The sequence below is a fragment of the Metopolophium dirhodum genome, chromosome 6 (assembly GCF_019925205.1).
Source record: "Metopolophium dirhodum isolate CAU chromosome 6, ASM1992520v1, whole genome shotgun sequence".
Classification (NCBI taxonomy): Eukaryota; Metazoa; Arthropoda; class Insecta; order Hemiptera; family Aphididae; genus Metopolophium; species Metopolophium dirhodum.
The window spans coordinates 18075716-18101157 of NC_083565.1; the positions used below are offsets into that span (position 1 = coordinate 18075716).

At 30.0% G+C, this 25442-nt stretch overlaps 3 protein-coding genes across 4 annotated transcripts; 2 read left to right on the forward strand and 1 right to left on the reverse strand.

Moving 5' to 3' along the window:
• The first annotated feature begins 1755 nt into the window (after positions 1-1755).
• Positions 1756-3715, forward strand: LOC132946494 (alkylated DNA repair protein alkB homolog 8-like). The gene is made up of 3 exons (XM_061016515.1): positions 1756-2125; positions 2754-2909; positions 2977-3715. Exons 1-3 carry the CDS (start codon positions 2072-2074, stop codon positions 3559-3561), a joined length of 795 nt encoding a protein of 264 aa, XP_060872498.1. The 5' UTR covers positions 1756-2071; the 3' UTR covers positions 3562-3715.
• Positions 3716-7808: 4093 nt separating this feature from the next.
• On the reverse strand, positions 7809-13325 carry LOC132946492 (DNA replication licensing factor Mcm7). Its single transcript, XM_061016514.1, has 12 exons — positions 13046-13325; positions 12848-12951; positions 12647-12787; positions 12439-12569; positions 12194-12374; positions 11992-12129; positions 11739-11921; positions 10183-10396; positions 9159-9454; positions 8911-9092; positions 8449-8811; positions 7809-8383 (listed from the first exon to the last, which is right to left on the reverse strand). Exons 1-12 carry the CDS (start codon positions 13083-13085, stop codon positions 8182-8184), a joined length of 2175 nt encoding a protein of 724 aa, XP_060872497.1. The 5' UTR covers positions 13086-13325; the 3' UTR covers positions 7809-8181.
• A 9449-nt stretch (positions 13326-22774) lies between these two features.
• Positions 22775-25395, forward strand: LOC132947433 (glucose dehydrogenase [FAD, quinone]-like). Of its 2 annotated transcripts, none has more exons than XM_061017711.1 (2): positions 22775-22965; positions 23424-25395. In XM_061017711.1, the coding sequence occupies exons 1-2, from the start codon at positions 22927-22929 to the stop codon at positions 25206-25208; spliced, it is 1824 nt and encodes a 607-aa protein (XP_060873694.1). In that variant the 5' UTR covers positions 22775-22926; the 3' UTR covers positions 25209-25395. The 2 variants fall into 2 exon arrangements, with proteins under 2 accessions (XP_060873694.1, XP_060873695.1); XM_061017712.1 differs by having other exon boundaries at positions 23515-25395.
• Positions 25396-25442: the final 47 nt, after the last annotated feature.

Consider the following 25442-nt stretch of genomic DNA (forward strand, 5'->3'; position numbering starts at 1 on the left):
AATTTATATATAACCTATTTACGTGGAGCATTGTTTTAAATTTTCAATCTTTAGCTATAAAAGTTGAACATTTTATAAATTTTTAACTACAAAATAATTATTAAATTTTAAATTTGATAAATTTTGTCAACATTTGAACTTTAAGTGCTTATAAAAATATATTGTGCATATGTATTTTTAATATTTTTCAACTGCTATTGTAACACTATATATTCAGGAGCCTTGCATTAAATTTTCACGCTCTTTTACCCAACAAATAAAATTTTATTGATATTTATAGAAAAAAAAAACTAAAAAAATTAAAAACTGACAATGTCCGTAAACCGCTCAAAAAGAGTCAAAATATTTTCAAAATTTTATGGTGTATAGAAAATGCTAATATAAACATTCAGTGAAATTTTCAAGTATCTACGGTCATTCGTTTTTCAATTACAATAAAATAAGAAAATTGTTACATGAGAAATCAAGTGAATATCAAATGTTGTAAAAATATAAATTTCAGACGCTCATAAAAATTTAATTTAAGTTTCTTGTAGACATTTTTTTTTTTGATAAAGGTAGACAAACTTATGAGTAATCTTATATTACATTTTAAAATCTTAAATTTAAAAAGAAAAATTTTTATGAATTCTCAACTCAAAATAATTTGCTAATTTTCGTGATTATTCCGTATTTTGTCAAGATTTGAACTTTAAATGCTTATAAATAATAACTGGACTAAGGATTTTTAATATTTTTCAAATATCATTGTCACAATATAGTAGGAGCCTAGTATTAAATTGTTAAGCTTTTTTACCTAACAAATAAAGTTTTATTGACATTCATAGAAAAAAATACTATTAAAATTGGAAACTAAAAATGTTCCTAAACAGTTCAAAACAAATCAAAATATTTTTAACATTTTATCGTGTATAGAAAATGCAAATATAAACAACCAGTAAAAATTGCATGTATTTACGTTCCTTTGTTTTAGAGTTACAACAAAAACTAATAAAGTACAACTTGTGGTATATAATAATATATAACATATATAATATAGAGAAAAATTACTTTACAGTACCAGAAATTCCTTATGTAGAAGTTTTGATTCTTAATCTGTGTGTAGGTATGTGTTATTATTTGATTGAATACAATTTATTCTGTTGACACTGACAGTCACCAATGCGGGGTGGCAAAAAGAGCAGTGGCTCCGGGTGGCAGGGGCGGCAAAAATAGTCGATAATGTCGTTTGTAATATAATAAAAATAAAATATTTAGTAGAATAAATATTAATTATTTTAGTTTACGAATTTACGATGTCCATTGTCAGAATATCTAAAATCGTAATGGAATCTAATGTTAGAACTACGAGTATTAGGTACTTATTGGGAGAGAATAATATTATATTTTTTTTCACTATCTTTTTTGGACCGGGCCGGGCCTGAGGATAAAATTGATGGACCGGACCGGCCCGAAAATGTACGGCCCTTGCAGGTCATAGTCCCTACGTACTAATCGTACTATTTTTAATATTATTATGAAAAAAATTCAGTGGATTAATTAATTTGTTCAGTAATTTTACTTTGATAAGTAATTTGATAACTACAGTTTAATTTCAGTGGTTTTTTAAATTTTTATGTTCTCAAGTGGATTTATATTTTATAATTTCAGACTTGGCAATCCTGTTTTTGTTATCACAGCCTACGAACCCCGGATTCCGTAATCAGCCCGACTTAAATCGTGGGTAATTTTATATCATGGTGGTAACATAGAATATTCTATGGTAGTAATCAGTAAGTTGCTTCTGCAAGTGGCCCCTATATAGTTTATTTACCTAGTCCCGTTTTTCACAATTCACATTCATGATTGTTGAGCAACAGTTCCTTTTCAAAATATTCAATAGTTTATTTTAAAATTATTTCTATTTCCGGACATAAATTATCTAATTTTTATACTTATAAATATTTTGAATTTGATTAATGTACTGTAAATTAGTTCTTCAAAAAACATCTCCATTATACAATTATACAGCTAAGACATACACTATATTAGTTTAAACTACTACCTACGCTTGCTGATTACCAATGCTATTATGTCTTTGAATGAAAAAAATGCTTCAGCACTTGAATTTCAACATGTTCATGATGTGCGTACATATAAATACATGTATTATATATTTAACCCTTTCACTGTACTATTATCTTCCTGTATTTTATAATATTATTTGCTGGTAACTGTACAACTTCAGGAAACCCTGGCTCACATTTTTTAACTTTATATAATTTGATCATAAACATATATCTCAAAATTAAAATTAAAAGATTATATTTTATGTAGCATACACAGATAAAGAGTATAAATAGGTAGCAGTGAAAAGGTTAATATTAGTGTTGTTACAAAGTACAAAGATTTTTTAATGATAATTTAATTTAAACATCAATTTCAATTTACAATGCTAATGTCGGGTTGTATGAAAAAAGTATTAATTTAACATTTCAATAAATTTTAAACAGCCAGTCATGGGCTACTAAATTATGTTTAAGCGACCATTAGCTCATTATTAATTCGTTAAATTTTTAGTAATTGTTCATGCAAGCCGCCATAAGTGTTATATTATTGATAGGAATTTGTTGATATTACTAAATTATTAGAATGAATATAAAAAGATATTTACTTATGAGTCCTATTGTGGCATTTAAATTTTAAATATATTTTACTTTTAATAATGGGTATATTCCTTGTGATTTAATTTTTGATCTTTTTGGTTTTTATAGGTTTATGAAAACATAGCATCACATTTTAGTGAAACTCGACAAAAACCTTGGCCGAATGTTGTCAAGTTTTTAAACAAATCTAAACCTGGTTCAATTGTCTTAGATGTTGGCTGTGGAAATGCTAAATATTTTACTAATACTTCTGATATATTCCAGGTATATAGTGTAAATAATAATATTTTTAAATTATTCTATTATTTACATTAAATGTAATTATTTATAGTTAGGTTGTGATCGAAGTACTCAATTAGCTCAAATATGCAAAAATCGTAACCATCAAGTATTTAACTGTGATTGTCTTCAATTACCAATACGTTCGAATTGCGTGGATTTGTGTATTAGTATAGCAGTTCTTCATCATCTGGCCACAAGTGATCGACGTTTAAAAGCTTTAAAGGAAATTAACAGAGTACTAGCAGTCGGAGGCCAAGCACTTGTATATGTGTGGGCTAAAGAGCAATGCAGAAATCAAAACCTATCTACTTATTTAAAACAGAGTAAGATTAATAAACCTAAGGCTGATTTAACACACGAAGTAACTAAAGAATTTTGTGTGGAATCAATTGACATTAATCTACCAATACATACAAACCGTTCCAATTTTGTACATAATGACTTGCTAGTTCCATGGAAGTTGAATCAAAAGAAGGAAAAAGAAAATGAATCTAAAACACATCTAAGATATTATCATGTATTTGAAGAATCTGAATTGAAATTATTGTGTGAACAAATTGATAACTGTAAAGTGGTTGATTATTATTACGATCAGGGTAACTGGTGTGTAATATTTGAAAAAATTACAATTTAGTACTTGTATATTGTTATAATTTCTAGTACCATTGATCTACCATATGTATTGACATAATTATTAATACTCAGTGAACTTATAATATATTTTTAAATAACGGTATGAATATAAGTGTATTAATAATACAATAGATACCGTTGATTAAAATTAAAAAGTGTTTTTAAGTTCTTACATAAGCTATAAAGTATACCGGGTGATTCTTTTATCATTGAATATTTATTATTTCAAAAAGTATAAATGTTTTATAGGTTACATGAGTGCTTTTTAGTCTTAAAAATATATATATGTTATTCTTTTAATATGTATAATATTAAACAATTACATTTTGTTTTTGTTAAAAATGTTAATGAACACATTTAAAAAATGATTTCAAGTGCCTACCTTTATAAATTGAGACGACTGACGTAATTATGTCTGTGATTAGCGATTAATTGCTATCAATGATATTAGGTATTCACATGTTCCTCATAAAATAAGGAACACTTTTATGACTATTTTACACAATTTATTGTGTATTCCTTTTCAAAAGAGAATATACCGGTCGGTGACCAACTTATGTCTGGCGCGCATTCCCCACCAATTTCTCATTGTTAGTGTGATCACGTGGTTCTTGACGCACTAATTGAATCATTCGACATGCGTGAAAGCGGTATATTCTCTTTTGAAAAGGAGTATAGTTATACATAATATATAGTGTGTATGGATAAATATAGGTTTCTAAAATCTAAAAATAATATTTCTATGATTGTTAAGACCTTAAATACAGTATTTATTAAAAAAAGTTGTTTGCTCTCAATACTTAACAATATACAAGTATGTACTATTAGTTTGTGTTGGGAACCTAGAGTAATATAAATTCTATGATTGTGAAATAAGATTTTGGGAAAAAAACATAATTCAAAAAGTGACTCCCAACTGTTTAAAACATCCAAGAAAATGGTGCTATGTAAAGAGGCGTACAGTATAAAGTTTCAATTGCCTAGTTATTCTGAGAATTTCAATTTTGAAAACTGAACTTAAGATTACAAGTTGAAACACAGTCACCTTGATATACATAAATATCATAAGTATCACATTAACCTAATTCCTTTAGCCGCCTCTAACCACTCTTGATAGAACAATATATTATGGGATGACGAGGGTCCATCAAATGGTCATCTCGTTGAGACGGTTTTGTTAACAATTATAGGAATAGCCAAGACTCTTGAGTATCTACATAATATTATATACGTGATGTCATAACTCCGCTTACAAGTTTTAAAATAATTTTGAAGTTGATCGTAAACTCGTATCATCAATTAGTTTCAATTTATTTATTTTTTTTTATTCTAGGAGTAATTTTGGTGTTTTTTCGGCATTAAAATGTTTTTGTCTGCCTAAACATAGGTATTAAGTTATATTATAATTAAGTAAAATTTAGTTGCAAGTTGCAGGTAATGTTGTTTCAATAAAAGCTCTTAGCTAAATAATATAATAATAATTAATATATAGAAAACAAGGTATTGACAACTAGTGATTTTGCCAAACTGCTGACAGTGTGAATGTGATACTAACTTTCAATACCTTGAAAATCCTGACCTAACCTTTGTGTTATACAATCTTCAATTACGTAATCTATTAGAATATACTGTTCACATAAAAATATAGTGACATGAACTGAACTAAGGTGCTTTGTGGCTGTCATACATTTAGTTAAAAACTACTCATTTTAACTCTAACAGTACGCCGCAATGCAATGAGTTAAGGATCACAATTTTTTTTATAGAGAATGTATATTTACCGTACAATAAGCACCAGAATATTTATAATTAAAGACCGGATTTAGCATATTATGCATATTCATATTTTTATAAGCTATTACATGCAGTAAATGGATTTTCATCAATCATAGTTAAATAAATAATGTTACAAATTTTTATTTTGCATATTTTTGCATATTTCGGGTACAAGTGCATATTTTCCATAAAAATGCATGTTTTTGCATATTACGTATATATTTAAATATTTTTATTTAATTTTATAACTGTATGTACCATTATTATACACAAATTTGTTCAAAACACAAAAATTGAAAATATTTTTAAAAATATAATAGGCAGATTGTATACTGATTTTCCCGTCGTATAGTTTTATCTTATCTAACATTATCAAGTTATCGACTATCGTTTATTTATACTACAGAACACAGACTGACAGACTAACGACTGTAGTTCGAAGTGTACATTCGGCAATAGTCAACGACGTCAACGTAGTTCTAAATAAACACATATTAATTTTATATAACATTGTTTGTGTTTTTAAATTACAATGCCAAAGTTTCCAAGTTCAAAATTACCATCACTTAGAAAATGGATTGAACCGTATAATAAATCAGGTGAGGTTTTCAAAACCTTAAATAATAATTCAGTTTTTTGTCAGTATTGTAATAAAGTAGTCGTAGTAGAAAAAAAGTTTCAAATTGATCAGCATGTTAAGTCATTTTCACACGAAAAATATTCAAAAACTCCAACTTCTAAACAAACATTCGTTAACCAACAGTCAACTTCAAGTGAAAATCAATCAGTATTTTTCCAAGAACTTTGTTCAGCAATGATTTCTTCTAACATACCACTGCATAAATTACAAAATACCAATTTTAGGTCTTTTTTGGAGAAATATACTCATCTACATATACCTGATGAAAGTACCCTAAGAAAGAATTATGTAATCAAATGTTACACAGATATTTTAACAAAAATACGAGAAAACATAGGAAGTTCATTCATATATTTTTGTATCGATGAAACTACTGACCCACGAGGCAAATATGTTGCGAATTTTATTGTTGGAAAGTTAAATGTTGATTCACCATCAAAATCTTATCTTTTAGCATCTAAAGTTCTTGAAAAAACAAACAATAATACTATAGCAAAATTTGTAAATGATTGTCTTAGAATATTATGGCCAGAGGGAGGTAATGACGAAAAAGTTTTGTTAATGTTATCCGATGCAGCCCCATATATGGTTAAGGCTGCCAAAAATTTAAAACCATTTTATTCCAATCTTATTCATGTGACTTGTGCTGCTCACGGGATTCATCGGATTGCAGAAAATATTATGGATATTTTTCATGAAATAAACGATTTAATTAACAACGGAAAAAAGATTTTTTTGAAAGCTCCTTATAGAATTCAATTATATCATGAAATGCTACCTAATAAACCATTACCGCCCCAACCTATAATAACACGATGGGGTGCTTGGTTAGAATCAGCAATATTTTATGCAGATAATTTCGAAAATTTTAAAAATGTTATACAAAGCCTACCAGAAGACGATGTAAAAAGCATTAAAAACTGTAAGCAAATTCTAACTAAATCAAATATAATTAACGATTTAACTTATATTAAAACAAATTTTTCGGTTATTGTTGAAAGTATTAAAAAGCTTGAGACTTCAGGTTTGCTACTCATAAATGCTTTAGAAATATTTGAACAAGTTACAAATGCTATCAATAATCTTTCAGAAAATGAAAATAGCGTATTAATTAAAAAAAAATGTTCCGACATTATTAAAAAAAACAAAGGCCTGCTAATTTTAAAAGAAATTTCTAAAATACACCAAGGTGAGAATGTTGACTTAAGTTCTTCTATCAAACACTTTTCCCCGGAAATGTTGTCAAGTTTTAAATATGCACCCATAACAAGTGTTGATGTGGAACGAAGTTTTTCTGCATACAAACATATTGTCACAAATCGCCGTCATAATTTAACTGAGATCAATATGGAACATATTATTGTTACTTATTGTTTTTCCAATAACAAATAAATTATATATTTTTTATCACAATCATAAATTCATAAAATATATTGTATATAATATTGTAGTTTATTATTTTTTTTTCATCATAAATGTTTTGATTTTATAAATTTTCCATAAATAAAAAGCTGTAATAGGTAATAAAAATTTATTTTGCATGTTTTGTGATATTTAAGTGCATATTTTCGTCATAAATGTTTTGATTTTATAATTTTACCATAAATAAAAAGCTGTAATAATCAAAAATTATTTTGCATGTTTTATGATTTTTAAGTGCATATTCAGAACTTTTTAAGTGCATATTTTAACATTTTAAATGCATATAAATCCGGTCTTTGTTTATAATATAAATAACCATTTCCCGTGGTTAAATATTATGTATGTATTCATAATGCTTGTAAAATATTACACGGAATCTCTCAGAATCAACTTATTATGTTATATCGTAATAATCTAATTATGTACTTTATTATTTATATAGTTTATTTTAAGTATGCATAAATTCTTAATAAAGACTATTCCACAATAAAGTCCTGTTTGTCTAACATTATCAATTATTAATGCATCAGTCATAACTATTTATGTTAAAATCAAGTCTTGCATTTGATTTATTAGTTACATACATTTTTTTAAGATACAAAATAAAAATTTAAATTATATATAAACTAAAATAAGTTTTACTTGGTTTTTAAAATAAAAAAAATTAAATATAAATCATAACATAACTTTCAAATTGATTGATTACAAAAAGTCATTTAATCTTTTAACTGTATTACATACTTACATAAAATGAGATAAAAAATTTAAATATAAGAAAAATACCTAAATAAAAGTAATTGTAGTTTTAGCTTGATTCACCTGCCACACATTAAGCATTTCATATTCTTCAATACAATCATCAACTTGTGATGTGTTGAATCCTTTACTCGTACAATATTCTCTAATGTCAGACATTTTGACAACAGTTCGTCCTCCAGATAATTCTCTTATTACGTTGAATATACGGTCCACAACACTTTGAGGTCTAAAAACAAATTCGTTATTTTATCAAAATTTCAGGGTAAAATTATTTGTTATTAATTAATAAACCTTCCAGTTTTTTCATCAGTCTGCATTAAAGACATTTTAGACATTTCTAAAAGTCTCATAGCTTCAACTACATCCTCACGTTCCACCAAATCTGATAATCTAAGCTTAGCTAAAGCTGTAGATATTCTAAGTATAGCTAAAAGATTTCTTGCCGAGGTAAATGTTGTATCGCCATTGTTACGTGAATCTTTACGCAAGTCGACATATGAATCGACAAGAAATTCTGTAAGCTCTACAGGAACAGTAGGAGTCTTCTTCTTACACAAATCAATGTAACGACGCATTAAGCTCATGTCTAATGCTTGTACTTCAGATGGCGGTTGACAACTATGCTTATGAACATATGTTATATGTTGAGCCAACCTAATCAAAAAATAATTTATTAATGTAATTTACTAACTTTAAATAATTTGTAATAATTATTATTAATATTATTAATTCTATGGGTTTAAGTAATATTACTTAAGATCATTTTCACGATTGGGTTTGTCTTGAATTAACCACAACAAATCAAAACGAGAAAGCAAAGCTGCTGGAAGTTGGATATTGGCTTCAATTGAACGTTTAGGATCATATCTTCCATAAGCAGGATTGGCTGCAGCCAATATACTCACACGAGCATTCAAACGTGTCATTATTCCAGCCTATTTAAAATTAAATTAAATTAATGATATAAATATTATACAAATTGTTTTTTTTGAAAAATATACTTTGGCAATTGAGATGGTTTGTTGTTCCATCACTTCATGAATAGCAGTTCGATCAGATTCTGCCATTTTGTCAAATTCATCAATGCAACATACACCTTGGTCAGCTAATACAAGAGCACCACCTTCTAGGACCATTTCGTTGGTTAAAGGATCCTTCATTACAGCGGCAGTGAGACCTACACCTGAAGAACCTCGACCAGTAGTATACTGACTACGACGAGCAAGACGTTCAATATAGGAGAGCAATTGAGATTTTGCTACACCAGGGTCTCCCATCAAACAAATATTAATGCTTCCTAATAAGAATAGAATCAAAATTAATTAGCAATAAAATAATATAAGATTTGTGAATGTTTTTTAAAATTTATAGCTCTGTCTAATTACACACATATTTTATAAATTATTTTTATTTATTTGATTTAAAATATTTTATATTTGATAGATTTTTATAATTTAGCCCCCCCCCCCGGCCCCCTCTCCAAATTTAAAACTCAATTTTCACTTATGTATATTATGTTAATTTAAGCTGAGAATACTTCTAGGTAAATAATAGTTCAATTGACTTTGGTAAAAGTAATATAAATTATATGTTAATTTAGAAAAAATTAAATAATAAGTAGTTTAGATAAATATTTATTATTTAAGATCATGTGGCACCCGCATGTGTTCGTCCATCTTACAAGTGTGCAACATAGACATTTAACGCATAGCAGATCACATTTAGCTCCGTTAGTTAAAAAATTATAATGAATTGACCTCTTATAAAATTTAAAGGTAAGATCTAGACAGTGTCATAAGCATTTATTATACTTTAATTTTAAAGCGAGTTATGAGTATTTTAAAATTGTAAATTGTACATTTTGTTCGCATTAAAATAAAAATCCTATAACATTGCCTATATAGAAATCTTACCTTAAAATTTTTTAAGATGTCAATTCAAGGACATGTAAACAATATCAGAAAAAATAACCAATTTCATAATATATGATAAAATATAAATACTATTAAGACAACAAATTTTTACCTCTAATTTTCATCCCATCAGGTGCTCTGTCCACACCACCAACTAAAAGTAATAACAAGGCTTTTTTTACGTCTTCGTGGCCATATATTTCTGGTGCCAAACTTGCAGCTAATTTTGTATAAAAATCATCACCAGCCAATTCCAAAACTTCTTCTTCGGATAGTTCACCTTCTCCAAGTTTTTCTTCATTTAGTTTATTTAAACATTCAACATTCTAAAATCCATAATAAAAACAGTTATTTAGTTAATAGTTGTTACATAAATAATATCATTCAATATTAATATTAAATTTTATTGTAAATACAAATATACTTGTATCTATAATATTAGACATTTAATATTTTAAATTATTAATGGCATAGTTGTGAGTAATACAATGGTGGTGTATATAGTTGTACCTATTTACAAATTTAATTTAATTACATTTTTGAATTTTGATAGTATTATTTTTACTACTAATTTTTCAATAATACAAGAATTATTCTTAATTTATTCTTTATAATCAGAGACCGAATTATATTTACAAAAAGGTGCTAAATATGCATGATAAATTTACCAAAGTATGTTCCTATATTCACAAAAAAAATTCAAAATATGCAATATAATATGCATTACACATTTTTACTACAATAAAAAAAGTTTATAAATTTGTTTTTTTTTTAATCCAAGCACAGAGTATTAATACATAATATGAGTAAACTGTATTGTCAAATTATCTCTGTAATACAATAAATAAAAACTTTTAATCAAAAAATAATATATTATTTATTTTATTATATTTAGTTCAGTGGATCCATTATAAACCGTGGAAGTAACCATGTTATTATTTCTTTTCTATTCTTTGAGTAACATAGTGGTATAAATACAGTTACATAAAATATGTATAATATATTTTGATTATCAAAATGATTTAGGTGATTATTGAAAACTTATTTTTGATCAACATATTAATTCTCATTTTTATTAAGTGTTTAAAATATACAAGTTAAATGTTTTAATTTAAAAAATATGCCTTGACCCCTCAAATAAGCATCAATATGCAAAAGAAAATTTTGTCTATGAAATCAGTTTGATTTGAAAAAACGTGGGGGTTTCAAACCCTCATAGTTGTGCATACAGTCAGTATGAATATGAAAATCCATACAATTCTGGTCTCTATTTATAATAATAAAAAAAAACCAGGAAATTAATAAAATATAATATGACTCAAGGTATAAACTTATACAGATAAACAAAATAATGCAATTTTATAATAACTTAACCTATACAGTAAATTTTTAAATCAAATAAATTTGTTAATTGATTTAAACTAAAAAGTAGTTTATAATAAGAAATAACATATAAACTAAGAAATTATGATAATTTATAATAATTAATTATATACTGATATAATAATTTATAAATTTCCTACCAATAATTTAAAAAAAATAATTTTGGATTTTTCATATTAACAATTTATTTCAAAATATTGCTTTTAACTTTTAAGTGATTAAAAACTATATTAAATTTTACAAGATTACAATTGTTTTATTAAAATTATAATCTAGGTTACTCACATGGGCTTCAAGAAAAGTATCAGATAATAAACCTTGATGAATTTGTCCGAATCCAGAACGAATCAAAGGTAAAAATATACCAGTTACTGATATGTGGTCCCCCGGTACTGCTTGCCGTGTAGCTTCACCTCTACATAACACAGTTAGTGAACGTGGAATATTACCTATTGGAACTTGATCACTCTAAATAAAACCATAAAATATATTTAACTTATATAATATTACATCTATATTTTAATAAGCATTAATTTACTAGTTCTTGAATTTTGAGTTCTTGAAATTTTATGAATTTAGATCCTCTAGTTTGTAAGTACAAGCGACTACCTGGTTTATTTGCTGAACATTCTGCACTTGGACAGAATTCTAAAGGTTTGAAAGTCAGTGAATTTACCTATTAAACGTAATAGAATTAATATTTAAAGTAGAAAAATTACAATAAAAATGTAAATACATACTGGTTGATATGTTTCCCCACCACACAGATCACAAGAGTAAGTAGCAACTACGACCATAGGTTTTACTTCTGTACTTCTCATAACTATTCCACGCACAGATATTAATCTACCAATGTTATTAGCTTTCACATCACGTATAGGTAATTCTTTTTTAGTGCTTAGATCTTTAAAGTATATTTCACTAAAACATAACAAAACAAAAAGATAAAATAATATTTTTGATAATACTGTCATCATTATCTTACAATCTTCGCATTAGTTCTGGAGGATATCTATTTGTAGGAGCAACATTCTCATCAGCTTGTATCATCCTTTGTCTTTGCTGGGCTAATATTCTGTGTTGAATATAAACATCCAAAGCATCTTTGTTTTCAGGCTTGAATAAAAAGAAATGGATAAGTTAAGAAATTTTTAAGAAATAATTTATAATTGAGTAGTTATTAGTTTACTTACTTCATGATCTTTGTAACTTGGCAATAGATCTTGCACAACATCAGCTATCATGGATGAGTACCGACGACAATTGGCAGACACAGCATCGGCCAACGAGTTGTCAAAGTGGTCTAAATCGTCAAGTTCGATGTGCAAAGACACCTGCAAAATAAACAAGAGCATTATGACACATAATGTGGCAACGCAAATCAGTTCACTTACCTGTTCACGATGTGCGAGTTTGGCCAATTGTACAGCATACTTTGGATGATTCTGGTTATTCGCGTCCAACGTCTTGTAGTTTTGCAGGAATTCCGCGAGTTTCACTGCAAATAAGACGGAGAATATTACGTATTTCACACGCAGGAGTAGGTAAACAAAATTATTTAAAAAAATAGAAAACAAAAAGATATTTTTTACCTTTATCGGCTACGTAGTCCCTGAAGCCAGCTTTAGCCATGATTTAGAGTGTCAGCTGTAAGTTTGTAAAATTTGTAATATTACTATTGACTGTTCGATTTAAAAAAGACTGACAACAATAATTGTAACGTTATTTGTAGCGAGTATCGACTTGTGAATCGCGGCAGAAAATCGGCGGCAAACGTGTTGCCACTCGCAGTGTCGGAACTCGGGATTTGGGAAGTCGGAAGTTGGATAAACTAGAGGCAGATAACGGATGAAACACGCACGTTGATTGGCTGTGGTAGAGTGGAACACCAGTGGATTTACAACTGCTTTGTAGGTAAACAAAAAATTGGCGGGAAACTTGCCGCAGCTGATTAGTGTACTCAAGCCGACTATGTTTCACCTTGGCGGCACCACCACGGTAGCTGCATGCGAACAACGACGCGCCAGTGCTGTGTCTTTTGGGCAAATTAAGTTTGCAACACTGTTTTATTCAAAATTCGCGGGGAATCACATATAATAATATAAAATATATTAAAACGGCAAGTCCTACGACCTAAGTCCTAAGGGTATGCGGTATGCCAAACCTATTCAGTCGCTCTGTTGTACAATAGTCATTATTATAGTTAAGTAGGTTACAAGTGGATCACTGTAATGGATGGTGTTAAATTTGAATTCAATGATATAAAATCATTGTATACCTACGAAAGGTGGATAAGTGGATGTCGCTCTGCTGTACAGTAGGTTACAAGTGGGTCACTGTAATGGATGGTGTTAAATTTGAATTCAATGATATAATATCATTGTATAAGAAAAACGATTCTGAGCGAAAACGGTCAGTCAGCCTATGATATTACCAAGTATATTTGATGATATTATTGTGAATAAAGTAATTTATAAATAACCTATTTACGTGGAGCCTTGTTTTCAATTTTCAATCCTTAGCTATAAAAGTTGAACATTTTATAAATTTTTAACTACAAAATAATTATTAAATTATAAATTTGATAAATTCTGTCCAAATTTGATCTTTAAATGCTTATAAAAAAAAACTGTGCCTATGTATTTTCAATATTTTTCAACTGCTATTGTAAAAATATATCAGGAGTCTTGTATTAAATTTTTACACTTTTTGGCCCAACAGATAAAACTTTATTGATATTTATAGAAAAAAAAACTAAAAAAATTGAAAACTGAAAATGCCCGTAAACAGCTCAAAAAGTGTCAAAATATTTTCAAAATTGTATGGTGTATAGGAAATGCTAATATAAACATTCAGTGAAATTTTCATGTATCTACAGTTATTCGTTTTTGAATTACAAGAAAATAAGGAAATCGGTACATGAGAAATCGAGTGAATATCTAATGTTGTAAAAATATGAATTTAAAACGCTCATAAAAATTTAATTTGACTTTCTTGTAGAAATTTTTTTTTTGATAAAGTTAGACAAACTTATGAGGAATCTTGTATTAGATTTTAAAATCTTAGATTTAAAAAGAAAATTTTTTATGAATTTCTAACTCAAAATAATTTGCAAATTTTCGTGATTTTTCCGTATTTTTTCAAGATTTGAACTTTAAACGTGTATAAAAAAAAACTGTGACTAAGGATTTTTAATTTTTTTCATCTGCCTTTGAAACAATAACCTAGGAGCCTTCTATTAAATTTTCAAGCTTTTTTACCCAACAAATAAAATTTTATTGATATTTATAGAAAAAAAATTTAAAAAAACTGAAAACTGACAATGTCCGTAAATAGTTCAAAAAAAGTCAAATTATTTTCAAAATTGTATTGTGTATAGAAAATGCAAATATAAACAACCAGTGAAAATTTCATGCATCTACGGTCATTTGTTTTAGAGTTACACCAATAACCAAAATCGATTTTGTTAAAAATCGATTTTGCGTAAAAATTCCCGTTTTTCCTTAATTTTTCTTTTGTTTTTCACATCGCTTTTGAAAACTACTGGGAAATTAAAATTTTGACCTCCCCAATGCACCAACGATATTCACTTTCCCATCGAACAAGATACTGAAGTCGAAAATCGAAGCATTATTTCGACTACTTATCGTGTACACAGACACAAAAATAAAAAAATAAAAAAAAAAAAATAAAAAAAAAAAAACACACATCATTGTAAAATCAATACATTCATCGTTTCACTCAGAATCTAAAAGACGATTCTGAGCGAAGACGGTCTGTCCGCCTATAATATTAGTTATTACTAAGTATATTTGATGATATTATTGTGATTAAAGTAATATATTTTATATATTTTTTGGTTACAGCTTATGAACTATTTATGAAAATCCTTGTTTTACATTTTCAATCCTTAGCTATAAAAGTTGAACATTTTAGAAACTAAGTAATTTGTAAATTTTCAATTTGATAAATTTTGAAAAATTCAAACTTTAAATAGGTAAGTACTTAGAAAATAATCGTGCCCATGGATCTTAATTATTTCTTAACTGCTATTATAACTACATATTAGGAACCTTGTACTCATTACATTTTTGGCTATATCCGAGTTGGGTCCGGGATTGTTTTAAACACCTACTACATCCGTTGGGTCCAGGTTTTTTTCAGCTACTACACTATAGTTGGGTCCTGAATTATTTTAGACATTACACTGTAGTTGGGTCTCTTATAGTTTTTGGCGAGTACCGTAATATACTAACATTTTTCTTCCTATTTTAACAGACTTGAGTTATGACTCTCTATGATATGTATAGTAGAATAAAAATACGAAAAGTAGAGGGTAAGAATAAATTGTAAAAATGGTAAAAATAGGATATAAAAAGATGTACATATTATGGGTAGGTATTAGTGTTGGGAAAATCCGGATTCACGAAATTCGAAATCCGTAATCCGGATACGCGTATATGCGTTCTGATATTATTTAATGTTGATTAGTGATTTTATTTCATTAGTTTAAAGCAGGCACCAGCATGCGGCCCTCGGAACTTTTTTCTGTGGCCCTCTAAATGTATTTCATGATGTTTAAAATTTTAATTTTATATCTTAAATTGTAATAAATAAAATCGAATCATGACTATTAGAGTGAGATTACGTATGAGGGAGAACGTAATCTAGGTCGTAATCTAATCATATATAATGTATATATCGTCGATTAATAAATTATTAGTATTTTATCATCTGTACAATTTTTTTTATTAATGCGGCCCTTAAAAAAATATGGCCCGCATGGTTAAAAAGGTTGCCGACCCCTGGTTTAAAGGGTACGTATAACTACTTTATTATATTTCGTATCTTATAATACCTAATGTACAGTAGGGAGGCGTGAGGTTTTTGGTTGGGGAGACACTAAAAAAAAATGGCACTAACACGCCTTGGCTCTCCGACCCCTTTTTATTTTATCTATACGTTAAGAAATAAAATAATAATGTTCAAAAACTTAAAACAAACTGAAATATTGTATTAAAAAAATTAAAAACGTTACAACTTCCTTAAAATGATAATTTAATATAATAACAAATGTACACATTTTTTTCGTATGGAGTGGTTAGTAATTTCTTCGTTCAAAATGGCATTAACTAAATCATCAGCCATGGCCCATGAGGCCAAATTACAATATAAAACAATAAATATTAAGATACACGTATAGATACGACACACAATATAGTGACAATGCGACAGCGACGTCGATAATATTGAAAACTGGGGTAATTACGAACGGCGAGACTTGTCTCATAGCTTAGATAGTAAACCCCACTCACATTAGCATTCCCCTTGTACCCGCACGCCTATAATTGCTAGACGTTTTGTCGCAACTTCTATTAGATATAATACCATATTATTTGGAATGACCCGTGTGGCCCCGTATATCGCCTTCTCATACGCACAGCTGTATCGCGCACATCTAATCTATTTTAAGAATTATGTAACTGTACAAGGAAAAACCGATTTTAACAAATATTAAAACATACATCATATTTAAAGTATAAAATAAAATTCACATTTGTATAATAATTTTACAAAACAAAATAATTATTTATCAGTCTCGTGTTTTAGAACTATCATAAGGTGTACACACAATTTCCGCAAGCTACATAAATACATTTTACACAAACGTGTCGACACATTTATTGATAATATTATCAAATAAAAACCAAATATATAACAAATAACAAAAACGTTTATTCATGTAATTTACAGCATCATTTATAATTTGTTATTTATAGGTACAATAATACAGTTTATAAAAATTTTACATAAGCATTACCATTAGTTAGGGTTTACTAATATTTACAACTAGACCACACTAACTTTAGCTAATATTGTTGAAGGGAAAAAAATGAGGTAGCGGAAACAGCTATAAGATTTAAGACCGCGAAACGGCACACAACAGGTGGCGAAGAGCCGACGATGGTACAGACATACAGTGCATGAAATACGTGATGTAAACATATACTTACTGGGTACAAACGACAATGGAGGACACGATAAACGGTTTCAGAATCCTGGCCGGACACAATAGTACCAGCGAACATGGAAGTGAAATAACGGTGGGAGGGGAGGGGACGTTTAAGAACCGTTTAAACTCTATAATATACGACGTTACTAGTCTATCATGTCAATAGGACCACAGCAACAAAATAACCGCCTGACAAATTTCTTCTTCTGCCGCCAAAATGAACGACGTGGACGTCTGTGTCTCGGACTTTCCGGTCTCCGTACGTCGCTGGTGACCTGCGAAAACTTTAGGTTTGGCGTTGATCGCCACCCAATCTCGACAGCTGTCTCGCCAGCTAAATACGGACGTGCAGAGATATTCGGCGTTGAAACACAGAGCCTGCCGTCCAGCAAACTCTTGGAATCACAATGTTTTGACGATTCCGGTCCGAGTAAGTCGCTGGTGAGGTTGAACTTCAGATTTGGCGTTGATCGCCACCCAATCTCTGCAGTTTCCTCTCCAGCTAAATATGGACGGACCGCCGACGGGGATATTCGGCGTAGACACCCAGAACCTGCCGTCCAGCAAACTCTTGGAATCACAATTTTTTGACGATTCCGGTCCTGGTAAGTCGCTGGTGAGGTTGAACTTCAGATTTGGCGTGGACCGCCACCCAATCTCTGTTGCTTTTACTGAGGAATTTTCACTCATCACGGCAGTGTTAGGTATAGATACACATCTATATGACATATTTATCGGATAATATTATATGGACCAAATAATTAACGGAGAAGATTATACGGATATACGAAAAATAATTCGTAATGAACTCAAGAAATGAATATTATTGACAAGTGGTAACTATGTGACACGCAGATACGAATTGTAGATTTTTCAAACATTCATGTACATGGCAACGGGATTTAGGTTGTTAGTGTAAATCTGAAAGTATCTAGATTTTTTAACATATACCTAATTATTATATGAGTACGATAACTATTTATTAAAATTTTGTTTTTTAGTTATACTGATTGTTCACACACAGTCGCGAAGATAACGCACACTACTGCCCTCCCGTCCACCTCACGCTTATCATCGTATTGTTATTATTATAATTATTACTATTAGTACGCCCTGTTCTTAATTATATATTAATATCTATGCGTCTATCGTCGATTGCACTTTTGCGGTTTCGGGTTTCTGTCATAGAACACGGCACCGGTAACTCACCAGTCCGTCACAGAACACGAGACCGGCTGAAAAAATCACCGATAGACCGCATATAAAAGGCCGCACGACCGACGACCAAGCACCAGTCTTTTACCTGATCTGTAGCAAGACCCACCCGGGTAAACTTGCGCATTTCAGGTAGAAACTTCCACACCCGAACGCCAATCGGACGGTATTTATATCGGTCAATAGTGTAATAGTCAGAGTATTCCGGCATTGCACCGACTGTCATACCGTTCGGTAGATTCCTCTCCCCCGTCGTGCGTCACTTTACTATCACTTTGCTAAAATTGAATACAAGATTCCTCATAAATATTAAATACAACTTAAAAAAAAAATATACAAAGACATATTAAACCAGGCGGTAAAATGGAAATCCCCAAAAGTGCTTGGCACACATATTACGCGTATCCCCTACACAACCGGAGACTGAAATCTATACCACGGTCCTTACAAAAATCTTTTGGTTACATCTTATAAACTCCTTGCGTGACGCGTAAACAATAAACATTTTTCTTTCGTAGAATAATCTGGTTGTTGCATAGATCACGCCTGCAGCATAGTGCATTACCTTTGCCGTGACCAATAGTAATCACTATATTGATTATAGTAGTTATATATTTTTATTCTTGTTTTAGTTATTATTTATATTGAAATCTATACCACGGTCTTTACAAAATATAAACTTTTGGTTACACCTTATTTGATATATTATATTCATATTATAACCTCTATACATGACGCTTAAAATACATAAGACCAAATAATTTCTTTCATGAAATTGTTTTCGTGGAATAGTCTGGTTGTCGCATAGATCCCTGGATTTACCTTTGCCGTGATCGATGAACGCAGAGGCGTGACAAAAGATCACACGCCGCCCGCGAAATAGCTCACATCCTGGCTCCCGCCCTTGCCAAACAATATGGGTTCTAATTGTCACTCATATTTTAATAGAATAGAAAAAAAAACTAGCAGTTTACATGTAAAATGTCAACGCTTCGCTCGAAACAACACTGTATATAAATAGACACATGTGAAGCAGTGTGAGTGGGTAAGAGGAGATCGCTGAGCTGAGGTGGATTGACTAGCCACGAACGGTGCGTCGCCACGCCATTAGTTGGTCTCACTACCGTACCGCGCCATAAGATGTTTCGCTTAAAAAAGGTAATTAAACATCTTTTTTTTTTGCAGTTCATCAATTCTTTCTTCGGGTGTTATTAAGTAGCTCTTATTTATTGATGTTTGGTTAGGTATTCATTCCAGCATAATTTGTTGAAATGCTACACAAAATATACAAAACGCTTCCATTGTCTTGGTATATCAGAATATACACTAACCAAGGAAAGCTAGCAAACCATTTATATTGAAAGCGAACCATTAAATTTAACAAATTGTTTATGCAACCCTATATAACTGTCTTACGTCAAAATTAATAGTTGATATCCAATTTTCATATAATATAATATAAGATATTTTGGTCTATACTCGTTCAATGAAACCAGTTATAAAAATATTTTATTTTTATTAATAACACATATTATTACCTATTATAATATTATTATAAGGGGTCTTAAAATGTTTTTTATCATAACTCTTGGCGTGATATCGCAGAGGTTTTGGTTTTTTTCTATGTACCCTGTTGATAACAATTTTTGTTCTTTGGTCAAAAACATGAAAATTCAATACAAATGTTTCTCGTGAGATTTTTTCACTGGTTGAAAAAAAAACCGAATGTATATCTACAGAATGTGGATCTACGACACGAATGGCGTATTACATTATTACATTTTTATTACATTATTACATTGTTATTACATTAATATATTATTACGTTATTACATTATTACATTGTTATTACATTAATACATTATTACGTTATTACATTATTACATTGTTATTACATTAATACATTATTACGTTATTACATTATTACATTATTACCACAGAATATGCAAATATACAATATGACATTATTTATTAATTCAAAACGTTGTAATGTTTTCTGTTCAAATCTTGTTTTTTCGGTACCTCCTGGTCCGTCGACGAAGAAAGTTTTCGACACCGCACGTTGGTCGTTGACGGCCGCCATCACGCGGTCGTACACCGTTCGCTGTTCGGTGACACGCGAGATCCTCTAGCGGCGCGGCGGGCGCCCGGCTGCTTCGGCTTGAGAGCGACAACACGACGACGGAGGCTAGCGGTACCGGCGTGGATATCGACACCGCCCCGACGGTACCAGTGACTACTGCTGCAGTGCTGCACGAAGACGACTCGTGACGGCGGCGACGAAGACCATAGAGCTCACGGGTGAGTGACGGATGACTATAATTACAGGGTGGCCAGGAACTCGGACGTCAGCAGCGCCGGGCTCGAGGAAACGAAACGATAAATCTTAGTTTATCTTAGTTCATGGCTGTGGCAGACACGGCGGTGCCGGAAAAAAACCACGGAGAGTATCAGGACAGCGGCGCGTTTCGGTGATGTCCGCCGATTCTCTCCTCTTTCCGCCAAACGGTCTGATCCCGTCGGCCGATATTATAGTCTTCGCCGCTCGCTCCGAGCTTTGGTCAGCGTCGTCGCCGGCCCACATCGCGCACTAGCCTCTCGTCGCCAACTGACATCGTCGCTCTCGCAGCCATCGTGGCCAAACTTCGCCCCGCAGGACCAGCCGTGAGAACGATGTAGATGACCATCAGTGACCATCATCATCTGTATCACCACCCATTCGCCATCACATACCCCCCCCACATCATAATGCCCCCCCCTGAACATGATTATGTTCACGTGCAAGGAGCGTGGGACCCACTGAATGGGACCCATTAAGAACATTAACTAACAATAGCAATTTTAACAATAACATTTTTTTGTTACGTACAAAATTTCAATAAAATAATATATTGAAGGTTTTGGCCACGTGAAAGTATATTAATATGTTTACCGGTGTGGTGACATTTTTTCTGCACCAAAATGTAAGAACAGGCAGAAAAGGGAATTAAAAAACACGCACACATAATTTTAAAAACAATACAGTCATCGCTCGGCTCAGAATCTAAAATAATAATTATAACTATTGTTCTATGAACACACTGATGTTTACGTAAAATATTAGTGACATATTTTTTTTTCTAGAGATAAAGTTAGATATTAAACTAGAAACACATGATGATACTATAATATTTGGACACAAAGTGGTTTTAGCATCGGCTAGTCCATATGTCCGTGCAATATTCAAAAATCTTACAAAAAAGAACAAAGATCTTGTTGTTCGATTTACAAAAAAAAAAAATTTGTAAATTTAAATGATGCTTAAATTATTATTTTAAAACAAAATATAGATAAATCGAAGTCATACCCTCAAAAAACTTGTTATTGGTGATTTTACTCTTAGATTACTTAAAAACATAAAAAAAAATGATTCTGCGTAAATGCGTATTATATACCTATAGGTACACAATTTATACGTAGAATTTTGTTTTTGCCTATTTTAATCCCTCAAAATCAGAATTATTCTAAATCCCTTTTTAGTTCACGGTGAAATTTTAATATTAATCTACGCTCAATATTTCAAATCGATAGCTCTAATAGGTTCGCCTCTGTGATGTTATGAATCACTCAGGACACTCTATTTAGTTATATATATATATATATATATAGATAACTATAGATTGTAAAACAAATTACTAAAATAAATAATTATTAATAAAAATATATTATTATTTCAATTTATTTGTATGAAAATAGGCTGATGACAAACTGTATCCGCTCAGAATCGTTTTTCGTATACAATGGTATTATATCATTGAATTCAAATGTAACACATCTATTACAGTATCCTATTCAATGACGATGTACACTTGACTCCTACTGTATAGCATAGCTGTTACCTACTCCCCTCTTTTTTTGTTTAGAGTTACTAAACATTATTCTGTATCGTAATACGTAAATCACAAATACAAACATGACATTTTATTTGACAGCTTTTAAACAAAAGTCCACATGTGAAATAACCATTAGTAATGAATATTGATTAAATAATAGAAACTTACATATAGGTTATATTAATTTAATAATATTATATAATAGGCCAAACGATGTTAAAACCTCAATTTTTTCGATGCACGTTTTGGATAACGATATATTATATTCAAATTAAAAATAAGTTTTTGAAAAATATATCTTATATTATATAAGAACAGTTTTAAATTCTCAATTGTATACGATTTAAATAAATTTTTTTTTTAAATTTGTATCATGAATGTTAAAAAGATTGCAGTCACTCTGTTCTATATGGTATGTGTCTATTCATTACGTAAAAGTTTATTTAGAAAAAGTAAACTGTTGTTTTACAAATAACTATTTGTTATTATTATATTACTTAAGTATAATAGGAGGTACCTATGTCTTATTAATTATATCGACAATTTGAAATACTATTATATATTTAGGTATGAATCTATTTTAATTTTTCTAGAAAACTCTGATAATTGCTTGATTGATTCAAATATTTAATATATACAAACTTTAATTTTAAAAAAATCAGTGATTTCAATTCTTGATAAATTTGGTAAATAAATATAAACATTAAATATTTCAAATTAACGAAACGATTTATATCACACTAATATAAAACGTATTGTAAGATAAATGAATAAATATAAATTTAAATATTTTTAATTTAATTTGTGTTTAATATAACAAATACCATAATATACTATTTGTCAAGTTAAAAAGTAATTTAATTTATATAGGTACTAAATGGATATCATGCACTTATTTATCCATTCGATTACGCACCTACGTTATGCAAAGACTCTACGAAAGTAACATTCGATTTTATAGTGGTTGGAGGAGGAAGTGCTGGTGCAACTGTGGCTGCTCGTTTAAGTGAAATACCCGATTGGAAAGTTTTACTATTAGAAGCTGGAGGTGATCCACCGGAATCAACTGAAAATCCTCTTTTATGGAACCAAAATCTAAGGACAAAATGTGACTGGTCATTTTTGTCGGAAAAACACCCTTTACTGTTTAAAGGAATGGAACAAGAAAGGTGTATTATATCTAGGGGTTGTATGTTGGGTGGATCATCTTCAATTAATGCAATGATATACTTGCGTGGTACTGTACAGGATTTTAGACTATGGAAAAATAAGTATGGTTGTCATGGATGGGACTATGAAGATGTTTTACCGTATTTTAAAAAGTCAGAAGATTTTGTAGATATTTGTAGATATAATTCAGAAATTCATTCACGAGGAGGACCTCTCACTGTAACTCCATTAGAAACATTCGATCCAGCTTATAAGGTTATCGCTGAATCAGAGAAGTCAATACATTTAATTAAGGTTAGTGATTTAAACAGAAAAGAACCTGTTGTTGGATATGGTAATTTTGATTCAACCACTCGTAATGGCCGTCGATGTAGTACACTAAAAGCATTTTTAATACCAGCAAGTAATCGTCCTAATCTTTTTGTAGCGAAAAATACAATTGTGACTAGAATTTTAATTGAAAATGGTGTGGCAGTGGGAGTGAACTTCAAATGTTCATCAGAAGAAATTAAATCAGTTTTTTGTACAAAAGAAGTGGTAATATGTGCTGGACCTATAAAAAGTCCACAGCTTCTTATGCTCTCTGGAATTGGACCAAAAGAACATTTAAATTATCACGGTATTACAACCATCAAAGACCTACCGGTAGGTTTTAACATACAGGATCATATGTCACTTCCAGCATTAGTATTTTCAGATCGAAAATGTAGACCAACTGAGGACATAATAAATGAGAGTAAAGATTTTTTGCAAAAAGAGATGAGTTTTTATTCAAAAAATATATCATCACTTGGCCTTAGTAAGCTTATGACATTTTTTAAATCAAATGACGATTTAGAGTATCCTGATGTACAAATTTTAAAATTCAGAATTCCGTTCAACTCAACAAACCTTTTTCCAAATAAAATTAATGTATTTACAAACATGTTTGGATATGCTAAAGAAGTAACAGATTTATATGACGAGTTAAACTTGTTAAGTGACCTTATAGTTATCACACCAGTTATGTTACAACCATTAAGTACAGGTCGAGTTACGTTAAAATCAGTAAATCCGTCAGACGATCCAAAAATTGTTTTAAATTATTTATCATATGACGAAGAAATAGAAACCCTATTAAAGGGTATTGAATTTGTTGTCAAATTATCTAAAACTCAAAGTATGATTGATGCTGGGCTTGTATTGGAGGAGTTGAAATTATCAAATTGTGCCGATTGTATTTGGGACACTCGAGAGTATTGGATTTGTATCATTCAGAACTTAGCAGCTCCTTTTTATCATGTCGTTGGTGGCTGTAGAATGGGTTCAGAAGATGATTGTTATTCTGTTGTTGATACTAAATTACGAGTGAAAGGTATAATTGGCTTGCGGTTGATGGATAGTTCAATTATGCCGAAAATTGTTTCTGTAAACACTAACGCAGCTACAATAATGATTGGTGAAAAAGGAAGTGATATAATAAAAGAATGTTATGGAAAACTTTGATGAATAAAACATACATTTTAGAATTAACAATAATTGTAATTTAATCTACTACATAATAGAAATAACTATAATTTGTTTATTTTATATAAGAAGTTGTTGATTTATTTTTGTTCTATTGTCTATAAATGTTGTTTTAAATATAGCATCATTATTTGAAAGAAAATTATATACCAATTTTTATACGATTCTTATTGCTTATTCAATTATTTAAATTAGTTTAAAATAAAAGCTTGT